General features: G+C 44.4%; 1 protein-coding gene across 2 annotated transcripts in view; it reads left to right on the top strand.

Annotated features, from left to right (window-relative positions):
• The window catches only part of NOP9 (NOP9 nucleolar protein), a 41,092-nt gene extending 17,990 nt beyond the window's left edge, over nt 1-23,102 (top strand). For both annotated transcript variants that reach the window (XM_078669111.1, XM_078669110.1), the window contains exons 3-11: nt 9,616-10,071; nt 12,087-12,194; nt 14,157-14,298; nt 15,480-15,672; nt 16,106-16,246; nt 16,995-17,114; nt 19,086-19,316; nt 19,426-19,531; nt 22,425-23,102. In XM_078669111.1, coding sequence (XP_078525237.1) covers nt 9,616-10,071; nt 12,087-12,194; nt 14,157-14,298; nt 15,480-15,672; nt 16,106-16,246; nt 16,995-17,114; nt 19,086-19,316; nt 19,426-19,531; nt 22,425-22,582 — 1,655 coding nt within the window. In that variant the 3' untranslated portion in view covers nt 22,583-23,102. The remainder of the gene's footprint in view (nt 1-9,615; nt 10,072-12,086; nt 12,195-14,156; nt 14,299-15,479; nt 15,673-16,105; nt 16,247-16,994; nt 17,115-19,085; nt 19,317-19,425; nt 19,532-22,424) is intronic.
• Nucleotides 23,103-23,430: the final 328 nt, after the last annotated feature.

The following is a 23,430-nucleotide window of genomic DNA, read 5'->3' as shown; positions in this document are numbered from 1 at the left end:
TCATTCCGCATCCCTCACTCCTAGTTCCTCATTCCGCATCCCTCACTCCTAGTTCCTCATTCCGCATCCCTCACTCCTAGTTCCTCATTCCGCATCCCTCACTCTTAGTTCCTCATTCCGCATCCCTCACTCTTAGGTCCTCATTCCGCATCCCTCACTCTTAGGTCCTCATGCCGCATCCCTCACTCCTAGGTCCTCATTCCGCATCCCTCTCTCCTAGGTCCTCATTCCGCATCCCTCACTCCTAGTTCCTCATTCCGCATCCCTCACTCTTAGTTCCTCATTCCGCATCCCTCACTCTTAGGTCCTCATTCCGCATCCCTCACTCTTAGGTCCTCATGCCGCATCCCTCACTCCTCGGTCCTCATTCCGCATCCCTCACTCCTAGGTCCTCATTCCGCATCCCTCACTCCTAGGTCCTCATTCCGCATCCCTCACTCCTAGGTCCTCATTCCGCATCCCTCACTCCTAGTTCCTCATTCCGCATCCCTCACTCCTAGTTCCTCATTCCGCATCCCTCACTCCTAGTTCCTCATTCCGCATCCCTCACTCCTAGTTCCTCATTCCGCATCCCTCACTCCTAGTTCCTCATTCCGCATCCCTCACTCCTAGTTCCTCATTCCGCATCCCCCACTCCTAGTTCCTCATTCCGCATCCCCCACTCCTAGTTCCTCATTCCGCATCCCTCACTCCTAGTTCCTCATTCCGCATCCCTCACTCCTAGTTCCTCATTCCGCATCCCTCACTCCTAGTTCCTCATTCCGCATCCCTCACTCCTAGTTCCTCATGCCGCATCCCTCATTCCTTGGTCCTCATTCCGCATCCCTCATTCCTTGGTCTTCATTCCACATCCCTCACTCCTAGTTCCTCATTCCGCATCCCTCACTTCTGGTTCTTCATTCCAATTCCCTCATTCTTTGGTCCTCATTCCGCATTCCTCACTCCTAGTTCCTCATTCCGCATCCCTCACTCCTTGGTCTTCATTCCGCATCCCTCACTCCTTGGTCTTCATTCCGCATCCCTCACTCCTTGGTCTTCATTCCACATCCCTCACTCCTAGTTCCTCAGTCCACATCCCTCACTTCTGGTTCTTCATTCCACTTCCCTCATTCTTAGTTCCTCATTCCGCATCCTTCACTCCTAGTTCCTCATTCCGCATCCCTCACTCCTTGTTCTTCATTCCACTTCCCTCATTCTTTGGTCCTCATTCCGCATCCCTCACTCTGCATCCCTCACTCCTTGGTCTTCATTCCGCATCCCTCACTCCTTGGTCTTCATTCCGCATCCCTCACTCCTAGTTCCTCATTCCACATCCCTCACTTCTGGTTCTTCATTCCACTTCCCTCATTCTTAGTTCCTCATTCCGCATCCTTCACTCCTAGTTCCTCATTCCGCATCCCTCACTCCTTGTTCTTCATTCCACTTCCCTCATTCTTTGGTCCTCATTCCGCATCCCTCGCTCTTAGTTCCTCATTCCGCATCCCGCACTCCTAGTTCCTCATTCCGTATCCCTCACTCCTAGTTCCTCATTCCGCATCCCTCACTCCCAGGTCCTCATTCCGCATCCCTCACTCCTAGTTCCACATTCCGCATCCCTCACTCCTAGTTCCACATTCCGCATCCCGAACTCCTAGTTCCTCATTCCGCATCCCGAACTCCTAGTTCCTCATTCCGCATCCCGAACTCCTAGTTCCACATTCCGCATCCCGAACTCCTAGTTCCTCATTCCGCATCCCGAACTCCTAGTTCCTCTTTCCGCATCCCGAACTCCTAGTTCCTCATTCCGCATCCCGAACTCCTAGTTCCTCACTCCGCATCCCGAACTCCTAGTTCCTCACTCCGCATCCCGAACTCCTAGTTCCTCACTCCGCATCCCGAACTCCTAGTTCCTCACTCCGCATCCCGAACTCCTAGTTCCTCATTCCGCATCCCGAACTCCTAGTTCCTCATTCCGCATCCCGAACTCCTAGTTCCTCATTCCGCATCCCGAACTCCAAGTTCCTCATTCCGCATCCCTCACTCCTAGTTCCTCATTCCGCATCCCTCACTCCTAGTTCCTCATTCCGCATCCCTCACTCCTAGTTCCTCATTCCGCATCCCTCACTCCTAGTTCCTCATTCCGCATCCCTCACTCCTAGTTCCTCATTCCGCATCCCTCACTCCTAGTTCCTCATTCCGCATCCCTCACTCCTAGTTCCTCATTCCGCATCCCTCACTCTTAGGTCCTCATTCCGCATCCCTCACTCTTAGGTCCTCATTCCGCATCCCTCACTCTTAGGTCCTCATTCCGCATCCCTCACTCTTAGGTCCTCATTCCGCATCCCTCACTCCTAGGTCCTCATTCCGCATCCCTCACTCCTAGTTCCTCATTCCGCATCCCTCACTCCTAGTTCCTCATTCCGCATCCCTCACTCCTAGTTCCTCATTCCGCATCCCTCACTCCTAGTTCCTCATTCCGCATCCCTCACTCCTAGTTCCTCATTCCGCATCCGTCACTCCTAGTTCCTCATTCCGCATCCCTCACTTCTAGTTCCTCATTCCGCATCCCTCACTCCTAGTTCCTCATTCCGCATCCCTCACTCCTAGTTCCTCATGCCGCATCCCTCCTTCCTTGGTCCTCATTCCGCATCCCTCATTCCTTGGTCTTCATTCCACATCCCTCACTCCTAGTTCCTCATTCCGCATCCCTCACTTCTGGTTCTTCATTCCAATTCCCTCATTCTTTGGTCCTCATTCCGCATTCCTCACTCCTAGTTCCTCATTCCGCATCCCTCACTCCTTGGTCTTCATTCCGCATCCCTCACTCCTTGGTCTTCATTCCACATCCCTCACTCCTAGTTCCTCATTCCGCATCCCTCACTTCTGGTTCTTCATTCCACTTCCCTCATTCTTAGTTCCTCATTCCGCATCCCTCACTCCTAGTTCCTCATTCCGTATCCCTCACTCCTAGTTCCTCATGCCGCATCCCTCATTCCTTGGTCCTCATTCCGCATCCCTCACTCCTAGTTCCTCATTCCGCATCCCGAACTCCTAGTTCCTCATTCCGCATCCCGAACTCCTAGTTCCACATTCCGCATCCCAAACTCCTAGTTCCTCATTCCGCATCCCGAACTCCTAGTTCCACATTCCGCATCCCGAACTCCTAGTTCCTCACTCCGCATCCCGAACTCCTAGTTCCTCACTCCGCATCCCGAACTCCTAGTTCCTCATTCCGCATCCCGAACTCCTAGTTCCTCATTCCGCATCCCTCACTCCTAGTTCCTCATTCCGCATCCCTCACTCCTAGTTCCTCATTCCGCATCCCTCACTCCTAGTTCCTCATTCCGCATCCCTCACTCCTAGTTCCTCATTCCGCATCCCTCACTCCTAGTTCCTCATTCCGCATCCCTCACTCCTAGTTCCTCATTCCGCATCCCTCACTCCTAGTTCCTCATTCCGCATCCCTCACTCCTAGTTCCTCATTCCGCATCCCTCACTCCTAGTTCCTCATTCCGCATCCCTCACTCCTAGTTCCTCATTCCGCATCCCTCACTCCTAGTTCCTCATTCCGCATCCCTCACTCCTAGTTCCTCATGCCGCATCCCTCATTCCTTGGTCCTCATTCCGCATCCCTCATTCCTTGGTCTTCATTCCACATCCCTCACTCCTAGTTCCTCATTCCGCATCCCTCACTTCTGGTTCTTCATTCCAATTCCCTCATTCTTTGGTCCTCATTCCGCATTCCTCACTCCTAGTTCCTCATTCCGCATCCCTCACTCCTTGGTCTTCATTCCGCATCCCTCACTCCTTGGTCTTCATTCCGCATCCCTCACTCCTTGGTCTTCATTCCGCATCCCTCACTCCTTGGTCTTCATTCCACATCCCTCACTTCTAGTTCCTCATTCCGCATCCCTCACTTCTGGTTCTTTATTCCACTTCCCTCATTCTTAGTTCCTCATTCCGCATCCCTCACTCCTAGTTCCTCATTCCGTATCCCTCACTCCTAGTTCCTCATGCCGCATCCCTCATTCCTTGGTCCTCATTCCGCATCCCTCACTCCTAGTTCCTCATTCCGCATCCCTCACTCCTAGTTCCTCATTCCGCATCCCTCACTCCTAGTTCCTCATTCCGCATCCCTCACTCCTAGTTCCTCATTCCGCATCCCTCATTGCTTGGTCTTCATTCCGCATCCCTCACTCCTAGTTTCTTTTGCTTCCATCCTCCTTGGGGTGAGACTGCCTGTTTTTTTAGGTCAATTTGCCCTGTAGGTGGGGCAGGCGGTTGCAAACTCACAAAGCACCTGGGAATACGTTTCTGTATCTGGGGGGAGCTGCCCTTGTTATTTCTTGCCTCTGTTCGTTTTTAGGTTTCGGCTGCAAAAAAGCTGCGCAAGCAGCTTTTGCGCAGGAGAAATCTATTGAGTTACAGTATGTGGCTCTGGAATCCGCCCTCTGTTTCATTGGCTAGCTCCATAAATGGAGGCTAGCCATTGGAACAGAGAGGCCTCCGTCATGGCCGGACCAGATTCGGGGGCGTTCCCGAGAATTTTTCCCTTTTGGCTACGTCACGCGACGTCAGCCAAAAGCCGGGAACGCCCCCGAATCTGGTCCGGCCGGGCCGTGCTTGCTGCTGTCCTGCCTTCCTCCGTGTCCCTCCTCCCGCCGTCCCCCCTCCCCTCGCTGTCCTGTGCACGTTTCCCGCCTCCCTCCCGCCGTCCGTGTCCTCTCCCGCCCCCCTCCCGCCGTTCGTGTCCTCTCCCGCCCCCCTCGTCCTCTCCCGCCCCCCTCCCGCCGTTCGTGTCCTCTCCCGCCCCCCCCTGTCCTCGTTTTACCTTTATTTCCTTCAAACTTTCCTGCTTGTTATTCTTCCTTGCCACAACCAGCCTCTGACACACCCTCGGCTCTTCCACGTTCGCCATAAAGCTACACATGCTGACAAGCACTTCGGTTGCAAAAGCCCCAAACTGCGTCTGTCTGTGAGACTTCATAGTCTGTTCGCTACAGCTTCCCTCTACGAGCGTGTAAATTGCAGGGCTGCGGCCGCTTTCCCTCCAGACAAAATAATCGGGTAGGCCGTTGGATACTTCTCTTAACCGCCACACCCTCAGGCTCTCCATCACTCCTGTACCATGTGCTTCTGTGCACTCGTTGCTGCACGACGACGTCTTTCCTGTGTGACTGTCCCTCACCTGTATTGCTGTCTCTGCGAATATATGATGATACAACGAATTCCGTTGCAACGCATGCCTTTACCACGCATGCGTTACAACGGAATTCGTTTACCACGGATAAACATTACCTCGAATAATTGCGTGGTGACGTCATACGTCGTTAAGAGAAAACGGCATTTTTTTCCGATTTCTCATTAACGACGCTGACGCCGACGTGACCTATGGTGAGTTGTTTTATTTGGGGGGGAAACCCCCCCAAGCCCCCCTTTTTTTCTTTTTACCTTTACCACATATGCCTTTACTACAAACATCGTAGTAAAGGTATGCGTGGTAAAGGCATTAGTGGTAACCACGCATGCGTTGTACTGCATGCGTGGTTAAAGATTTCGGGGAAACGGCTTCGTTGTAAAGGCCGTTTCCCGTCTCTGCAGAGACCACAAACAAATAACACCACCCACTCTCATCACACACATACACACACTCCACAGCAGGAGACTCACAAAACGCATCACTGTGATAGAAGACCATACACAGACACAGACCTACAAGCACACGCACTTGAGCATCACTCTTCCGGGGCCATGCACGCGCTACCACAGTGGGAGGCACAGGACCGGCATAGGTGTTCGCCAGGGGCGGATTCTTAATAAGGGCGGGTGGGCTGCGCCCCTACCCTTTTTGCCTCCGTTATTTTTGTAATTAAATAGTGACTCCTACCTTCTGCAGAAACAATCATCCTGCATATTTTCTGACCCTTTTTTGCGCGAGGGTCAGGTAGCGTCAGCAGATAGGCACATGCTCTTACTGCGCATGTGCCATGTTGCAGGTTTTTCAGAGCTGGGGCGACTTGAGCCCTAGTTTGAATCGTTGGCAGTGCTTTAAATGGGCCAGTACTCGCCGTTACTGAGTACCAGCACTTTTTATTTTTACCCAGCCGAGTACCGGCACTTCTCCACTGTACCGGTACTCAGGTTCTGACTGATAACGTGGGCACTGACTGGTGCCCGAGGGCCAGCTGATTGACGGTTTTTGGCAGCATGTTGGCCGTGAAGTCTGTATTATTGTGTTGTGACAACTGGCAGGCTGCCTGATGGGGCCTGAACGGCCAATTAGCGGCCTGACGCTGGGTCGTCTTGTTGGTGCCTTATAAGAATGCTGGTACAAAGGGCCATTTTCACCAATTGGCCTCCCAGTGGGATCTGATTGTCTTTCTCCTCTCTGTTTCCCCTGCAAATCAACCTCACCCCGCCCACCTGCTGGGACATTGAGTCCATGATGGACGAGGACGTGGTAGTGGGCTCCCTGGCGCTCAGGTGAGGTGGGAGGTCAAATGACTTCCCCATGGGAGGCCAGTATTGTTCTTCTCCCTGACCGCTACCCTGCTGGACTCTGCATGCGCTGGGGACCCTGCAGTATTCACTGTCTGCCACTGGAAGCTCTACGGCCCTGGGGCTTTCTACCGAGGTGAGAGGAGAGAACATGGGGGTGAGTGAAGGTGAAGAGTGAGGGGGGAAGGAGCAGAGAGTTTAAAGTAGGAAAAGGTAGAAAGGCAGAAGGGGCAAGCGCAGACAAAGATATGTAAGAGGTCCAGACGGTTCTGGAAAGAGGTAGAAAGGCGTGGAGGGGGCAGATTAGAAATGGAAGGAGTAAAATATTTTGAACACAAAAAAAAGAAATATAAGGAGTGATGGTAGAGAGTGATAAGATACAATAGGGGACAGAATTAGCTACAAACGGGAGAGAGGTGAGTGTGGGAGGGATCGCTAGGTTTGAGATGTGAAGACAGATAGTGTGTGTTTGAGACGAACAGAATCGGGATGTATTTGAAAAGAAATGCAAGGAATGCTTTTTTGTGTGTGTGCCCTCTTGTGTATATATAAGGATTACGCCAGATGCAAGCAAGTAGGAACATTAGAATTATTATTTTAAGAAGCTTTAAATAGTACACAACAAGGAAATATGAACATTTGGCATTTGTCCTTCATTTTGTGAAATCAGTTAACACATTTTGTTTAGATTGATACATTTCTTATGTTTTGCTCTGTCCCGCCACCAATGTAAGTGCCAGAGTCTCTCTCGCCCTAGAGCACATTGATTATTAGCCTGAAAGTGTTAAAAGTACTGTTGATGGCTTCGCACATTCAGGGTTTTAGCTATTAATCTGCACATATGGAAAGTTTGAGACCACTATCTAGGAAATGAAAGGGTAAAATGAATACTCAATAGAAGTATTTTTGTATCATGCCTTGCTCCGCCTCTAACCCCGCCCACTAGCCACGCCCCTAGCTCAATTTAATGAGTACCTGCACTTATTTTTTCCCATTTAAAGCACTGATCGTCGGTCAGAATGCAATGCCACTCCTCCTGCCTCACGTATTCCACCCTCGCTGTTTTCAAAACCAACACATAAATAAAAAGTTTGTCATTCACAATGCCAATAGCTCAAACATTTCCAAAGGCGAAACCGTTGCATTGTAAATGCTTGTTTTTCTTGCCTCTGTGTGGCTCTGTGTGACGGTGGCTCTGTCAGTGTGAGGGCGGCTCTGTCTGTGTGAGGGCGGCTCTGTCTGTGTGAGGGCGGCTCTGTCTGTGTGAGGGTGGCTCTGTCTGTGTGAGGGTGGCTCTGTGTGTGTGTGTGTGGGTGGCTTTGTGGGTGGCTCTGTGTGTGGGTGCAAATGCAATAGGTCTCGCACTTGCGAGAGATTAAGCTGTTGGCATTGTAAATGACAATGCCATTTCTTTATATGTTTTAAGAACAAAAACATAAATAAAAAATGTCATGAGCAATGCCAATAGCTCTAACTTTAACAATGCCGAGACCATTGCATTGTAAATGCTTGTTTTTGTTGCATGGACGTTTTTTTGTGGAAATTTAGTTTATTTTTCCAAAATGAATTGGTAGTATTACATAGAAAAATGTGTTTTTCATAAACTAAGATGATGTTTAAGGTAAACAAAAAAAAATGCAAATGCAACTAGATATTCTCAAATAATATTTGCGAGATAGTCAATGTTTTTAGAAGAGACTGGATGGAAAAAATGATAAAATGTGAAATGTAGAAATTAGGAGCTTATGAAAATGCATTTTCTGAAGTGCCTGTGGCACCGTTGGCTTTTAGGGAAATTGTGCTGACAGGTTTCCTATTTTCTCAACATTTTATTTGGGTGGGCGAGTACCTAATATCTATCGGGAGGGTCAGACCTGTTTGATAATATTAGTACATCTCCTCAATGCCCCTTCAAAACCTACAGCCTTTTAGCTGGTTCATGATTAAATACTTTTGTAAAATGCACTATTTGAGACCCTCTTTCACAATTACTTGTGGAACAAGAAATACCCCTCTCTCTTGAACCCCCCTCCCAGAAGGAAGTTAGAATTGCTTTCTTCTCTGCCTTTGCGAAATACTTGGAGGTGGTTGCCACTTTGGGTATGATCATGAATTTTTGCTGGAGTGTTGTCTCTTGGGCCATGCGCTTGCTCCTGCTGTCCCTCTATTAGAATGTGTGGTGCCTGTGCATGGTATAGAAAGTAAAATAAATTGTTTGAATGATACAGCTAATATATGTGTACTTGATCTCCATGTCTTATTAAGCTGGTACTAAAAAAGCAAAGAAGGAAAAATTCAATTATATGATGTACACACTGATCATGAACATGGCTCCTCCAAAGAGATCTGACCTGTGTGTTCTGTCATATAAGAAGAAGGAATAAAAGTAGCAGCACGCTTCTGTGTATAACTATATCATTTTAACGAACAACACTGTACATCATTCTGGTAACGATACAGGAGCTGAGCATGATTCGACCTCCTCCTCGCCCCATAGAACACCATTCAAAAGAGATGTATATAAAATAGTTAGCTATGACTTGGAAATCGGGGGCAGCGCCACAATCCGTTAGCGTGACTTGGGACTCTATCAAATTGGGACAAAGTAGAAAATGATCAATAACTATACAACAAAAGAAGACTGGTGATACAAGTGTTATGGCATTGGACGAAATTCTGATGGTATTGAATTGGAAACATTTCAATAGAATCCTCATTTAAAGGCACCCTACTATGTCAGATTCCTCATGATTGAGAATTTCTTCATGCATCCACAATAATTTCCTGTACTTGTGTCCAACCTTCCTGCTCCCAAAAACACTTTTATAAGGCAAAATACAGAAAAACTGGTTGGCGGCACCCTTTGGGTACCTCATGGCCACGAAATTGGATAGAGACACCAACCAGAACTCCGCTGCCAATGTCGTGCCAATGGAGTGTCTCCGTGATGAGAGTTTATCATTGAAAGGGTGGACCGACCAGAAGCCGCGTCAGAGTTGCTGCAGCTGACGGGGAGAGGGCGAGAGCAGCATGTTGTAAAATATTTAAACTGCTTACCAGTAAAGCCCTATTTTTGTATTTATGATGTGATTTCTCACAGTTCTAATGCTTTTGTTTTATTTTTCCCTCTGTCTCCAGTGCTGTTTGTGAAAAATGTGTTTGAAGAGGTGAAAGAGAATGAGCTCCCTCTAGCCACGGATATCACCGGCAGCCTGGTGCTGCAGAAGCTGCTGGTCTTGGCCCAAAGGCGCCAGCTGCTGCGCTTCCTGTCCGCCCTCAGCAGGGACTTCTATTCGGTCTGCTGCCACCGCAGTGGGGCCCACATTATGCAGACCACCCTGCTGCAGTTCCCACGGCTGCAAGAGCAGAGCCAGCCATCTGAGGACGAAGAGGAGGAAGAGGACGAAGAGGAGACTTCTGATACTCTGGAATCCCTCATACTGAAGCTATCTGCTGATGTGAAGGGAAAGTTTCTGGATTACAACCAGAACACACACGGCAGCTTTGTGGTGCGGACTCTGTTTCAGGTCCTGGGGGGTACAATTCTAAACCAGGAAGGTGCGAAGAAAGGACACCCTGGGCATACAGCCTCAAGTAAGCAGATGTCTCAGTAGCCCCAAAACGTTATGACATGCACTTAGTGTTGTTGATTTTTTTTTGTTGATGTTCTATATAGAGCGAACAAGGTCCAAAGGCCTCGGAGCACTTTTATAATATAAATGCAAAGAAAATATAAAGAATACATTTAGTTGCATTGCTTAAAGGGAACTATAGTAAACATTTCAATGAGAAGCGGGACTGCAGGAGCTAAATCAGAAGACTGTTTATCCAAATTATGTAATATTTAAAAGAGACTTTGGATAGTTCAGTACCCAAAAACCAAGAGGTTAGGTAAGTTTTTCACTGTAATGGAGACCAAAAGTAAGAAGCCTATTTATTTAGTGTGGCAATTGGAGGAAAAACAAGGTTAAGAAGTGTCATTTTAAAGAAAAAAGAACCCCCTCCTTGTCAAATTGATAGTCTATTCCTAATTAACGTGCACAAGTTGGCCCTTGCAACAGAAGCCCTTATGCCTGGAACAGAGCTGTACAAAATTTTACGTTTTATTCTCACTCCACTCCAAGCCAACGTGATGTTTTATTGGCAATTTAATTTATGTTCTTGGGTCAAACATAAGCTTCCTCAGTTGTTCGGTATCTCGCACACCCTTACTCGGTTCCAAATTTCTCTATTGGCTCTCCCTATGTGTCTTGCTGGCTTCTCTGCAAAAATGGGCCAGGTCCCCAAAGGGCAACCTGGTCTCAAACATGCACAGCTTGAGGGATAAATACAAATAACCCATTTTTACAATAAATTATTACAATAAATTATGTGTTTTCCAATGTACGTATTTCATTTAATTTACATTATACATTCTTAATATCAATCCGCATTGCACACATCAACATTAAATCATCAAATGATGTTTACCCATTTGTTTTATATAAAGAAATGCAAAGAACAAAATCCAAACATGACGAAGCCCAATGCATTTCGGGACAACCTGTTCCTTCGTCAGAGGCAAAAATTTGAAATACATGAAGAACCGTAAACCACTGCCTTGTACAAGGGTGGATAATACCTTTGTGGATCACCCCAAATCGAGCCTCCACAACGCAATGATTCTTTTAACAACTGATGGCACCGTCGAACTCCAAGCGTCACTCTGCCACCGCTACGCGTTGAAAACCTCCAACCTCCTAGTTCCAAACTATACACACAACTCTGTTTTCAGATGGTTGTTGTGTCCCTCCAACCTCCTGTTCTCGCGCCGAAGCATACAAAGATTTCTAGTCACGATACCGACTATTCCGATCAATCGCGTGTAAACATCATTTGATGATTTAATGGTGATGTATGAAATGCGTATTGATATTAAGAATGTATAATATACATTAAATGAAATACGTACATTACAAAACACTTGATTTATTGTAATAATTGAATGTAAAAACAGATTAGTTATTTGTATTTATCCCTCAAGCTGTGCATGTTTGAGACCAGGTTTCCCTTTGGTGCCAATTTTTGCTTCGATACACATGTAAGGCAGACATTGGTCACACGTGCACGCAATATAGTTTAAGAGAAAAACTGGTTGGTTTAAATTTACGTTTGAAAATAGGTGTGCACAATCTACACTCTCACTTGCTGGCTTCTCTGCCACACAGTCTCGAACCCACTGTTTCTCTAGTTATGTCTACTACACTAACCTGCTCACTTTTATTGTATATGTTCCAAAGATCCTGTTTCACTGTCTCCAAAGCTCATAATTTGCACACTTTATCAGTCACGCTCATTGCATCTGCATGCTTCAATCCTTTTCACCAAGTCCTTCATGCGATTTCACATACTTTGTCGTTGAATGTCTCTGTTGCACGTAATTGTCCTCACACTAAATCTTTTTTTGTATTTCTTCAGTCACATGGTCTTCTATACTTTTTCATGGTTACACTTGTGTATTTTCTTTCTGCATTGATTGCCCTTTCTCACTCTCTCAAAGTCTTTTGCATCCAAATTTCTTGCACTGTTTCTGTTGCCGCCCGCTTACACGTTATTCTTCCTTCCCCTAGAGAAGAAGCTCAACACGGGTGGCACACAAGCCGCTGACTTTGAAGTTCCCGAGAGCTTCCTTGAAGAACTGCAGGAATTGAGCAGTTGCTTCAAAGAGAATATTGCAGGTGAGAGGCAAAGCCTTCTCTCTGGAGGATTCCAGATCTTTAGAACTTGATATGTCAGGTGAGGACCTTTTGGCTTAAAGATTTCAGATCTGTAGTATATTTCATTAGATGGAAAAAGCCTGGCCACTGAAAAATCCCCGATATTTGGCACATTTCAGGCAAGGAGTAGGGATTTTACTGTTAATCCATGTTTGTAGGACACTGCATGTGACCCCATAGCTGTAACACTCCATATCTATAGCATATTGTGTATGTGTCTGGGTTGGAGAGGTAGGGGAGGATTAGGGACATATCATCAAGACTAAAACATTCTAACGTACTTACACGTTTGGTGTACACGTCCATGCCTTATGTAGCATTCAAGATCTTCAGGGCATCACAAGGCTGAATTTTAGCATTTTCCCAGATTATTGTGTATCCCTTGCACATTTGCAGATGAGTGTTGTCAAATAATGGTGCAGTGCAGAACCAGAAGAAGATCCCTCTTTCCACCTCCAATGTAGCACATTCCTCTACTGACAACTCAATTTTTGACAACAGCGGGCCAGATATAGGAACTGCCTCGGCACCCTCCTCTTTTATTTCAGGCCTTCCTGTAGTAAATGAACTAGATCATCACCAAATTCCCCCCACCTGCTTTCTTGACTGGGTCAGCATTCAGAAATGTAAATGCACATGAAGAGCATACCTCCAAGGCTAGCATTCATGCATAATTCCTTTAACCTGCTTATCTAGCCAACAGAATAAAGAAAGAGCCCTGGCCTCTCAACAGTGTGTATGTACACCCCTTCCAACCATTGAGGCTACACTAAGAGCGTATGCTCGCAGCATTCACTCCTATACCTTTCGATCCAGTAGAAAAATTGCCTGTCACAGCCAGCTCTTTAACAGACTTGAAGTTACAGAGATCATCAGTGATCTTGCATGGCACAGGTTGTCCATCTTTGAATGGTAGGCATATGTACAATGTTCACAGTGGATAAGCAGTCTGTGCCAATAGAAATTTTGCAAACACATTGTCTCAGTTAAGGAAGGATGTAAAGGCAGCAAAGGATGTGAAGAGGTTGGTTTGAAACAATTACTGAATCGTATCAATGAAGGAGAACGCCTGAGGTCCACAGGGAGATTTTTCCATAATCTCCGTCCATATGAAGTTTGCCATGTGCATTTTTTGTCAGTCTCTGCCCGTTTCTTCTACGTCTTTCCTTTGTCCGGCGGTCAGCAGTTGGTTTCCACATGCACCTTCTACCATGATGCCTAACTCACCCATTTTGGATGTTGACTCCATTTGTCTGAACTGCGCATGAACATTTCAATAGTTCAGTCTAGAAAAATGAAAAGGGTGCTCTTTCCCTGATGAAGAAACTTGATTTTGAATTCTATTCCGCTCCCCAAATCTTTGTTTGACTAAAGGGCCCTTTTTTGTTGATTGATTGAGATCAGAATGACTTTTGCATTAACAAACGAGCTCTATCTTCATAACTGCTGAATTTTTTTGTTATTGTCTATGCGCTGGCTATTGTTAGGTGTTAAACACAGAAGCGAAGTACAATGTTCCTCTTCTTTTCCCCAACTTTAGATTTATATACGTGTGAATCTATTCTGCGTGCTTTAGGTAGATTAAGCTGATAACAGTATCCATTCCTATCACCAGTGCTATTTGGTCGGCATTTGTCGATAGGCAGTGTAATTGCGGAGCAGGCATTTATCTATATAGCGCCTGACAAATGTACCATCTTTGCAATGCTCTAAAAACATTTTGCATTATTACTGATCACTAGGTTTTGACCCACTGATTTTGCAATATGCTCTCAAGTTACTGACGTCCATGGTTCCTGCTTCCAAAAATGTATTTCTACTCCACTTTGTCTTTTTGCCTTAACCACCTTTTGTGTTGTCCTTTGTAAACACCAGCTTGTGATCTTTTAATGGATTTTTGATTCTTTTTGTTTTTTTTTGCAGTCTTCATAACAGGAAAAATTGCTAGCCTGGGGCTTCAAGTGGCCCTGCAGGTTCTTCACCGGAAGTTGCCTGCGGTTTGCTGCACGCTGTGTGATGATGTGATCAGCTACCTGGCATCGCGGAACCCCTCAGCAGAATGCAGGTATTTCTTTATTTAAATCAGATTATGTAGAGCAGGCGAGTTCCACAGGGCATGAGGGCACTTTTTAGAGGATGACCGTGTGCGAACGAATCTGTTTCTGTGCGAAACAATGCAGACCTATACCAACACGTTGCCCAGATCCTGCATGAATGTTGGCAGCATGTGGTAATACATTGGGGCAGCAAGGAATGTGTATCATGTTTCAGCGTTGGCTGACGATTGACCTGTATGCGCCAGGACAATAAGGGGCAGATCAAGGTTGAAAATAGTATGTTTGGGAGAGAAAGGACTGCAATTTGAGCGCTAGTTCTGGAGGGTTTTACGTTTGAATGTGCGGGTTTAAAATATTTATTGTTGCACCGTATCTTTATTTGGTGGTGCCATCAGTTGTACATTTCTTCTTTCTGTGGTTGGCGATAGTCATAGCATCTGGTCTCAGTAACCAGAGCCTGGGCATGATCCCCAGTGGAATAGGAAAGGCTATACTGACTAATCTGCCTTGGTCCTCACAATCATCCTGGCTTGAACCACCGTACACGGCTGAGGCTCGATGTACTTAGAAGGGATAAAACTGAGGCGTCTGCTCACACCCATTAGAAGATGTCTGGCCTCCATTGTTATACGTGCTCTGTTTGTGCAAGGATATTTAAAGTTGAACCATTTTCCAAATTTCACTGACCCAACATCCAAAGCATGGCCTGTAAATTTGACTCTCTTGGTAGACTCTGACAGGGGACAAACTCGGAACAAAAATCTAGCTTAGTTCCACTCAAAACCTGGACTGTCTTTTATACAAAATTGTAAAAAAACACTAATTTCTGTAAACAAGAACCAGTTTATTTGATTTATAAAACGAGTTATTGTACAATCGAACATACTAATTTTTATACAACTGAAGGAAGCTTATCAAAACCAGCAAGGGTGGTTTAGCCTTTACTGGGATGCTTTATTTGGCCACTCACATGTGTACATACTGTACTTGTATATGCTTGGAGTGCTACAGCTGAATTCAAGCCTTCGTAACTGAGTGATAAGAATGGAGTTTGTGTGTATTAAAATCCGTTTTTAGTAATTGTCGGTCCTCACCTTTGTGAGGGTAATGCAAAGATGTTGGTTGTTCCATGCGTGCATAAGTACCTTAAAGAACACAACCAATGACTCGCTTTCACGCTCCCCTCCAGCCCACTTTCCATATACCTGAAGGACCAGACCACCAGCCGCCTTCTGGAGAAGATTATTGAGATCTCAGGAAAGAAGCAGCTAAAAAAACTGTTCAAGTCTCAGTTCCAGGGGCAGCTGCTAGCTCTGTCTGCCCACTCTATCGCCAATTACACCATCCAGAGGCTCATCGCAGCCGTGCCTAGCAAGAAACTGGTGAGCGCAATGTACAGGGTCTACCAGGGATGTTCTCCTAGCCTGATACAGCTGTTGTGTAAATGCCCATTTCGTATATAACTTAATATGTTTGTTAATACTAAATCATGATGAGTTACAGATTGGCTATGGTTCCCACTTAAGTTAAGCGTGAATGCGGATATTAGTTGATTACTTCATCTCTTGGTCATACCTCTAGAACGCATCTCCCTCCCAATGTCACATATGCATTGATAGTTGCATCTCCATCTAAAGGCCACAGCTGCTTTCCAGCATGTGAGTCGCTAGCTGTGTTGATGCTTGTTTTCCTATTTAAAGGTTGTGCCTTTTTATCTAGTCGTGATGGCAGTTTGACAATGGTCCTTTTGACACTGACCTAGATTTTTAGTATCCCAATCTGATAGCTTCCCTCATCCTAATGTGTTTCCTCCAGTTTGCCAAGGTATTTGATGAACTATCTCCTGGAGTCGAGGATGTTATGGCCAAAGGGCACATGGGAGTTGTCACTGCCCTTGTATCAGCCTGCAGAAAACATGAGTGCCGCCAGGCAGAGATGGTGGCCCGTCTCATGGAGGTATGTGGAAATAATATGCCCCTGTTTAGTGTCTTTGCAGTGTCGTAGAATCGTCTTTGTGCTCGGAAAATGGGAATATCCTACCTTCTGAGCCTTTTCCATTCCACTCATTGCTTGTTCTGTGACAGTAAAAAACTTTATAAATACACAATATAAGGGCAGCCATGTGATACTAGATTCCACTGTTTCTCAGCTTTGCAAGTGAAGCTTGCATGGATTTCCAGCAGGATGTGTGTTTTTGCATTTTTATGGGATTGATGCTTGCACCTCTGCGACATGTACTGCATCTACTCTGGGTGTGAAAAGATGGCATTAGTGCCTGTGCTGCAGGTCTTCTGTGGGGATTAGAGAAACGTGTATTGCTGTTCCTGGTCTTGTGTGATTGAACCCGCACTACTGCCTGTAGCCATGCTTTTGATGTATGAATGACTTTATTGCTACTACTTAAATTGTACCATTGTGTTTGAAAGGAGCCTCACTGCTTCTAACTGTAACTCTTCAGTGCAGGGGTAACATTTTGAGTTGCTACTTCTGCTTGCCATGTGTTTTTTTCTCAGTGCAAATCAGTACTTGAAGAGCTGCATATTTCTTTTTTACTTGTGGTCGCAAGGGCTGGTTTGTGTGTACATCTGTGCTTTATGGCTTCTCAGAATTGCTTTTGCAATACTTGGGTCATCGCTGAATAGTTGGTCCTTCCAGTGTGTCCCATACATTGACACTGTTCCTCTTCATTGTAATCACCTGTCAGGCTTTTCACTGCTTGGAGCCCGCCTCCCGCCAGGTCGCTTGTGCGCCACTCTTACTCTCACTGTTGGCTTATGAAGTATATTACGGCCTCAAGGACGAGGACACCAGATCGGAGCATCAGGTTAGAAGTGTCTCCTTTTCCTTTCCCACCCCTTTTAGGAATCCTTATTAATTTTCTTGTTTGTCTCGTATTTATGGTGAGGGTTGCAGTGTTTGCATGCTCAGAAATAGCTCTTGTTCCAATCCACACAAGAACACAGGCCCCCACAGTTGAGCTTCAAATGTTGCTCCTGATTGGATTAATTTCGTTTGTTGCCCAACTTAATCCTGCAAGTCAACTTGGACATTTAATAGTGGTTTTAGAATAAAAAACACAAAAATGCTAATCCTGAGAAAAATGGCGAAGATGAGCTACATGCCAAGTTGCAACCTTTGTATGTGATATATTTGTAAGGAGCTGATTAAACGCTAAAATGGGTTTTGCTATCAAGATCTGACACTACTGGGAAATCTTTTTCCTTCAACAAGCTATAAAATGTTTTGCCAACAGGAGCCGTGCAGCTGTGTTTCTCGATGACTGGAAATTGAAGAGGGCATGCTGCACAGTTTCCACTTTATGCTCAAGATTTTATACAAAAATAATATTTAAACAGTCTGTCATCAGAAATAATTGCTAAGTAGGTTAATTTTAATCTGTACTTCCAAAACAATCCATTCATGTGAATCAGTGATATGATCATGATACAAGAGAATAATCAATTGGAATGGAGAGATCTGTCGGGATCTTCAAAATCAACCAGATCTAGTCAGGTGGTTATACCATGCTTTTAATTCAATTAAATCGCCTGTGTCCCATAAAGATCTAAAATATCCATTTACCAAATTTTAGGTTGTTGTATTGATTTCATGGAGCAATCTCTAAAAGTCCAAACATCAGTTACATTAATTTTGGGGAACACAAATCAAGCAAGAACACAAGCATCTGCTTTCTGTAAAGGTTTTAACTTCACCATAGCAGACTGAGTACAAGATCTACAACTACATTGAAGAAATCACAAATTAGAACATCCACTATTAGAACAAAGGAAAATTAGACTTGACCTGTATTCATCCTATATTCAAGGCAAGATTTAGACATTTATTTTGTCTTCTAAAATGTTCAAGCGTATGTCAAAATTAATTTAGTTGCAACCATTTATACATTTTTCTACAGTGCTTCAGTCTCGTGGTTACACTATCTCCATAGTATAAGAATCACCTCTGCACCCTTTTTGAATCATCATCTATATATAATTGTGAAATTTATATAGAAATATTAATTGCAAAGAGCCTGGTCGTCCGGATATGATTAATTGCAAAAGTCAAGAATGACTCTAGAGCTGGGTTAATATTGGGTTAATGTTGCTCATGGATGGAGAATTATAATAGTATTTGTGAACACTGATTTGGACATTGAATTTGCTGCAGAAATTCTAAGAGGTATTGTGTCCCTTTGGGCATGTGAAATAAAAGTCATTGATGTATAATGTGCTCCAATTATTTTTACTGGCCATAGAATTTGTATAATGTACATCATTAAATGATTCATGCTGCTTGCAATTCTCTCAGTAGCTCATTTAATCAATTAATGGGATATATGAGTGAAGATAATCATAGAGTTAAGTCACGTAGACCTTATTCGTGCAGGCCGGCTGACTTCGCTAATGAGAAAATGTAGTCAGTTGATCCGTTACCACAAGTTAAGCTGGTCCAATAGTCCACTTAATGAAAGAGATACTATAAATTGGTCCAAGACCTCATTAAAAGGTAATCCTCCCTTCCTTTCTATGTAGCTTCATGAAACTGCAACACTCTTAAGCTAGTCATTTATTTCTGTTAAGCTTCGTGGATATCCTAATATGATGACTTAGTTCATGGGTTAGGAGGTGAAACCGGTCATATAGCTAAATTAATGACATTTCATTTACATTATGTAGATAGTTTGTGAATGGTAGCTCATTTAAGATGGTCACAGAGCTCTTGGATAAATAAGGTGGATTTTTTGAGGTGGTCGGAGAGTTTGAATAACCAAGATCCTTTGCTTGTTTTCTAGGCAGACGATGAAAAATGTCTTGGTGAAGTGAACTTTCATGGCTCCCTTCTGCTGCAGCAGCTCCTGCACTTCAAAGATCCCACTCCAATCTTTCTGAGCCTCGCGGCTCTGACTGAGAAGGATTTAGTCACACTGGCCTGTAGCCAAGCAGGCAGCCATGTCTTTGATGCCTTACTCAGTACGGACTCCATCCCGGACAAGAAAAAGAAGAAAGTTCACAGGAAGTTGACGGTTAGTCTCACCCATGAAGACAACTTTCATTATTAATAGGTCCTTGATCACTTAGACATGGATTTTGGTTGTATAATATTCTTGAATTGATAAATACTTCTTTCTACAGGGACATTATGTGGAATTGGCATGCAACAAATATGGCAGTCGTGTTCTGGACAGAATCTGGAATGCTGCTACTTTGGGGGTGAAACAGGAAATGGCCCAGGAACTCGGTATGTGAAATGGATCTGCTTTCCTTAGCCAACATTCTCTGCTCATGTCTCCTTCTTTGTAAATCTTGTATTCTTCCTCCTCTGCTACTCGCTCACAGTGGTGTTACTTTTGGATCTTAAACTTGTGATTCAGAAGCAGATTAAGAGCCCACCTGTGTCAGAAAGGTTAAAAAATATAATTAAACCCCGTGGCTGTACAAAAATGGATTCTTCCAGTGCACTCTACAAGAATGTACAACATTTTCAGACAGGCAGCACTCCAAACACTTACATACTGAACAAAGGAAGTAATGGAAGAATGATCGTAGGCATTCCTCACGGAGTCTCAGAAAACACTTGCTGACCCTCATTCAAATGTCATTGTAAATTAAAGAGGTAATATCCTGCAACGCTTAACACGTTAAATGTGCACAATAACCAAATGTAATGTTTTGTACCTCTCCATCATTTGATTTAATGAATTCTGAAAAGATCTGTGTAAATGTGGGATTCTGGAACACTAACAAGGAAAAATGTGTGGTTTTTTTTTCTGATTCGGTGGCGCATTTTCTGAGCCAGCTAGAGTAGAACGTTAAGAAAGATGGCAAATAGGCAGCACAGCTTCAGAAGAACATTTTTTGAACTGTGCCTTCCAGCAATTAATCTAATCTTCTCATTTAAGTTGGCCTTTAATGGCTTTAATTGGTTATGCAACAGAAACATTTCTTTCCGTTTGAATTTTCGTTAACTTTTTCATCACGTATGTAATCATACCGTGCAATTTCTGTGCCTCTGCCTTCTGGACAGTCCCTCTCAACAGAAATGCCCAGAATGCTACAACATATCCCAAAGAACATTAAATGATATTAAAGGGATCATAAAGGGATATGCCTCAGAGCCCAAGGAAACATTCCAGAGTCAAAAGAAACTTTAGGTTGTTGTTCTCTGTGTGCCAAAATCTTCCACCTCAGTGCTGTCAGGAACTGTTTCTGATCTCTGCTTGGAATCCTAATTCTCAGAAAAGGTGAAACAAATGAAAATGTGTCTTTGCCATCATTCCTCTTCGATGTTGCCAAGTTTTGCGTCAAACCTGTGATGTAGAAGAACCTGAAACCATAACCAGAATAGCTTTAAGCATTGGATATCAAAGAGAAGGCAATCCTTTTCATCTATAAATTGACATTGAGGTATAGGAAGACAAGTATGCGTGTAATGTTGAAACCACCAAGGGATAGGCTTGGCTTCAATGTCGGGGTGACTGTCCCACTCTCTGCTGTGCTCTGTAGAAAAGACACATCTGTGGCTGACTTCTCTCTGGAAAAATGGTCTTCAACACATACCCCCCCAGTATATTTAAAAAAACTCAAGCGAGGATACCTGTTAGAAGAGACCTCTCTTTGACTCCTTTAAGAGAAATGCCCAGAGGAAGTTAAAAACAATACTTTGCAACATGACCTATATCAGAGCCTCCAAGAAGAGACCAGAATAATGAGAGAAGACATATTGAACCATAATAGTCATGGGGCCAGTATTCTACCACCTCTTCTGCAAACTTATCTTAATTAGCAGATATTTTGGTATTTCTGAAGGTTTTAGTGATGAAGCCTTTCAAGATGAACATCCATTTTAAGATACCACAAACACGATGATAGGACAATCTTTTTTTGGGGTTGCGGGGGAATCTTTTTATTAAATTTGCAACAAGTAAACAAACAAACATCAACAGCCTCTGTTGTCATCAACATTGCCAGAATAGAAGTGTCCCACACCAATAGTAATCTGTCCATTGTTCCCTCTTGAGCCAATCCCATACACGCCCACTCTTCAAGCTTACACCCGTACTCCGTTCTGCGTGTGGTCAAGAATTTATCTTTGTACCCATGTATCGTTGCCAGAAGCTCCACAACCCTTCCCATTTTTTCAGACGTCCCCTTCTTTCGTACACCTGTTTCTCTGCACCAATTCATGTCCTCCGCCCCGGTTTGAATATCTGGTACCTCACGTGCCCCCCCCAAACTCTGGGCTATGTTTCTCTTAGCCACCGCAAGTCCCACTATTATTAGTAGATCACAGGACATTCTTGAACAACTCAAGTCGTGCCAACGTGGCTGGTGATGTGAAACAGTTAATACTATTTGCAAATCGTTTGCATGCTTGCTCAAGAAGACTAAATATAACGGAAGTAGTCAATGAAAAATGCTTGTCTGAAATAGTCATTAGTGCACGGAAGATGTTGCAGACTTTTGTGCCTTTGATTATTACCATAGTGAGAAAAAGAAAAAGCCATAACTTAAATTCTTCAATGGTTGGAATCAATCTCAGCCACTATTAATTACTTGAGCTGTATTCCAGTTAATCTATTTGTTTTTGTCCACCATGCCACCTTCGAAGGAACCAGCCGTATGTAAATCAGCCGTCGTTGTCTTCCCCTAGAAACAGTCCACCTCAATTCAAAAAGACATTTCGGGTTGGAAACATGAGCCAGCGTAGGCTTTTCTCAGCCTTATTAGACTGGTCAGAGAAGTATAGCTTGAATCCCTTGGCACAGTGAGCGTTTTGAAAATTCATGGACAGGGTGGTTCTGGAGAAGGCTGAAAACAGAACATTATATAATCAGATGCCATTTATATGTTGGGTAGATTAACCTATTATATGGTTCAATGATTAAATGATGAAATTGAAAGTATTTAAATAGTTACTTTAAAATGTAATTTTACTTTCTGAGATTATCTCTCACCCTTTCAGCTATGATTAATTACATTTTGATTATTAGCCCCGAGGCAATACATTTAATTTGTAAAAGGGCACTTTCTTATTTGTCTCGCTGACTTTTATTAATCTTTCGAAACTTGTGTTAACTATTTTAGTTTTAGTTCCCTTGTGTTCTAAAGTAAAATGTGATGTCTTGTTTCAGCTGCCAAAGAGCGAGAGCTGTTAAGAGACCCGTTCGGCTATCACATCGTCAGAAACTTTGCACTCACCCACTTTCTGAAACGCAGGAGAGACTGGGATGAGCACCAAGTGGCTGAGAACAAGCGGCGGAAAATGTTTGCTGACATCTTAGAAGACTAAATAGAGCATCTCCAGGTGGCTGTGGCAGGTCCAGCCCAGGCCAGTAACTGTTCAAGCCCTTGCCTCGGTGGATCAGGTGTAGGTGCCTTCGGAGACCCTTCCAATTTCGTCAGAGTACCTCACACCGCTGTGGAGCTCGTACTATGGTCCTGAACTCAATTGGTGAGATCAGTAGCCCATTGGAACGTGAGATAACGTGAAGTTCCTGTTCATTGGTGTATGCTTTGTCTACTTAAAAGCGGTAAAATCACTTTGATTCTTGGGACCCTTGAGTGCCAGTAGGTTGTATATAGACTCACTGGGAGATGAGTAAGATGAACGCTGGTTTCTCGAAGAGACCCGGAAGTGGTCTGCACACAGGTTTGGAACAAGAGCTCTGTGGTTTTCCTGAAGTGGAGGTGGAGTCTTTGCCCTGAGCACCTCATCACTTAGACTGTAAAACACTTGTATAAATGTATGCTCTTGTGTATGCTTGGTTGCTGCACATTGCATTGTTTTATAAAAGATTTCTTAACCATCACTTCTTTGATTAATGTGTTCATTGATTGGGGCAGGCTGAAGACCTCCACTCATCCCACAGTCCCAGATTTTAAGAGTTTATACTGCGTTATTTTTTTTTTTTATGCAGATTTTATATAGCGCGAACTCGACCTGAAGGTATTGGAGCGCTTTACATGAGCGCTGGTTACGTTACACCAGGACACATTTAGGCACTGGGAGATTAAGTGATTTGCCCAGAATCACAGGATGTGGACGTGGCCCCGAGACTCGAACCTTGGTTTCCAGCACCAAAGTCAGCAGTCTTGCTGATGGACCACATCCTCGCCCCATGGATATGGAGCCTATCA

Source organism: Lissotriton helveticus, chromosome 12, assembly GCF_964261635.1.
Source record: "Lissotriton helveticus chromosome 12, aLisHel1.1, whole genome shotgun sequence".
NCBI classification, from domain to species: domain Eukaryota; kingdom Metazoa; phylum Chordata; class Amphibia; order Caudata; family Salamandridae; genus Lissotriton; species Lissotriton helveticus.
Note: the sequence above shows the minus strand (reverse complement) of the source record. Positions and strands in the feature narration are given on the sequence as shown.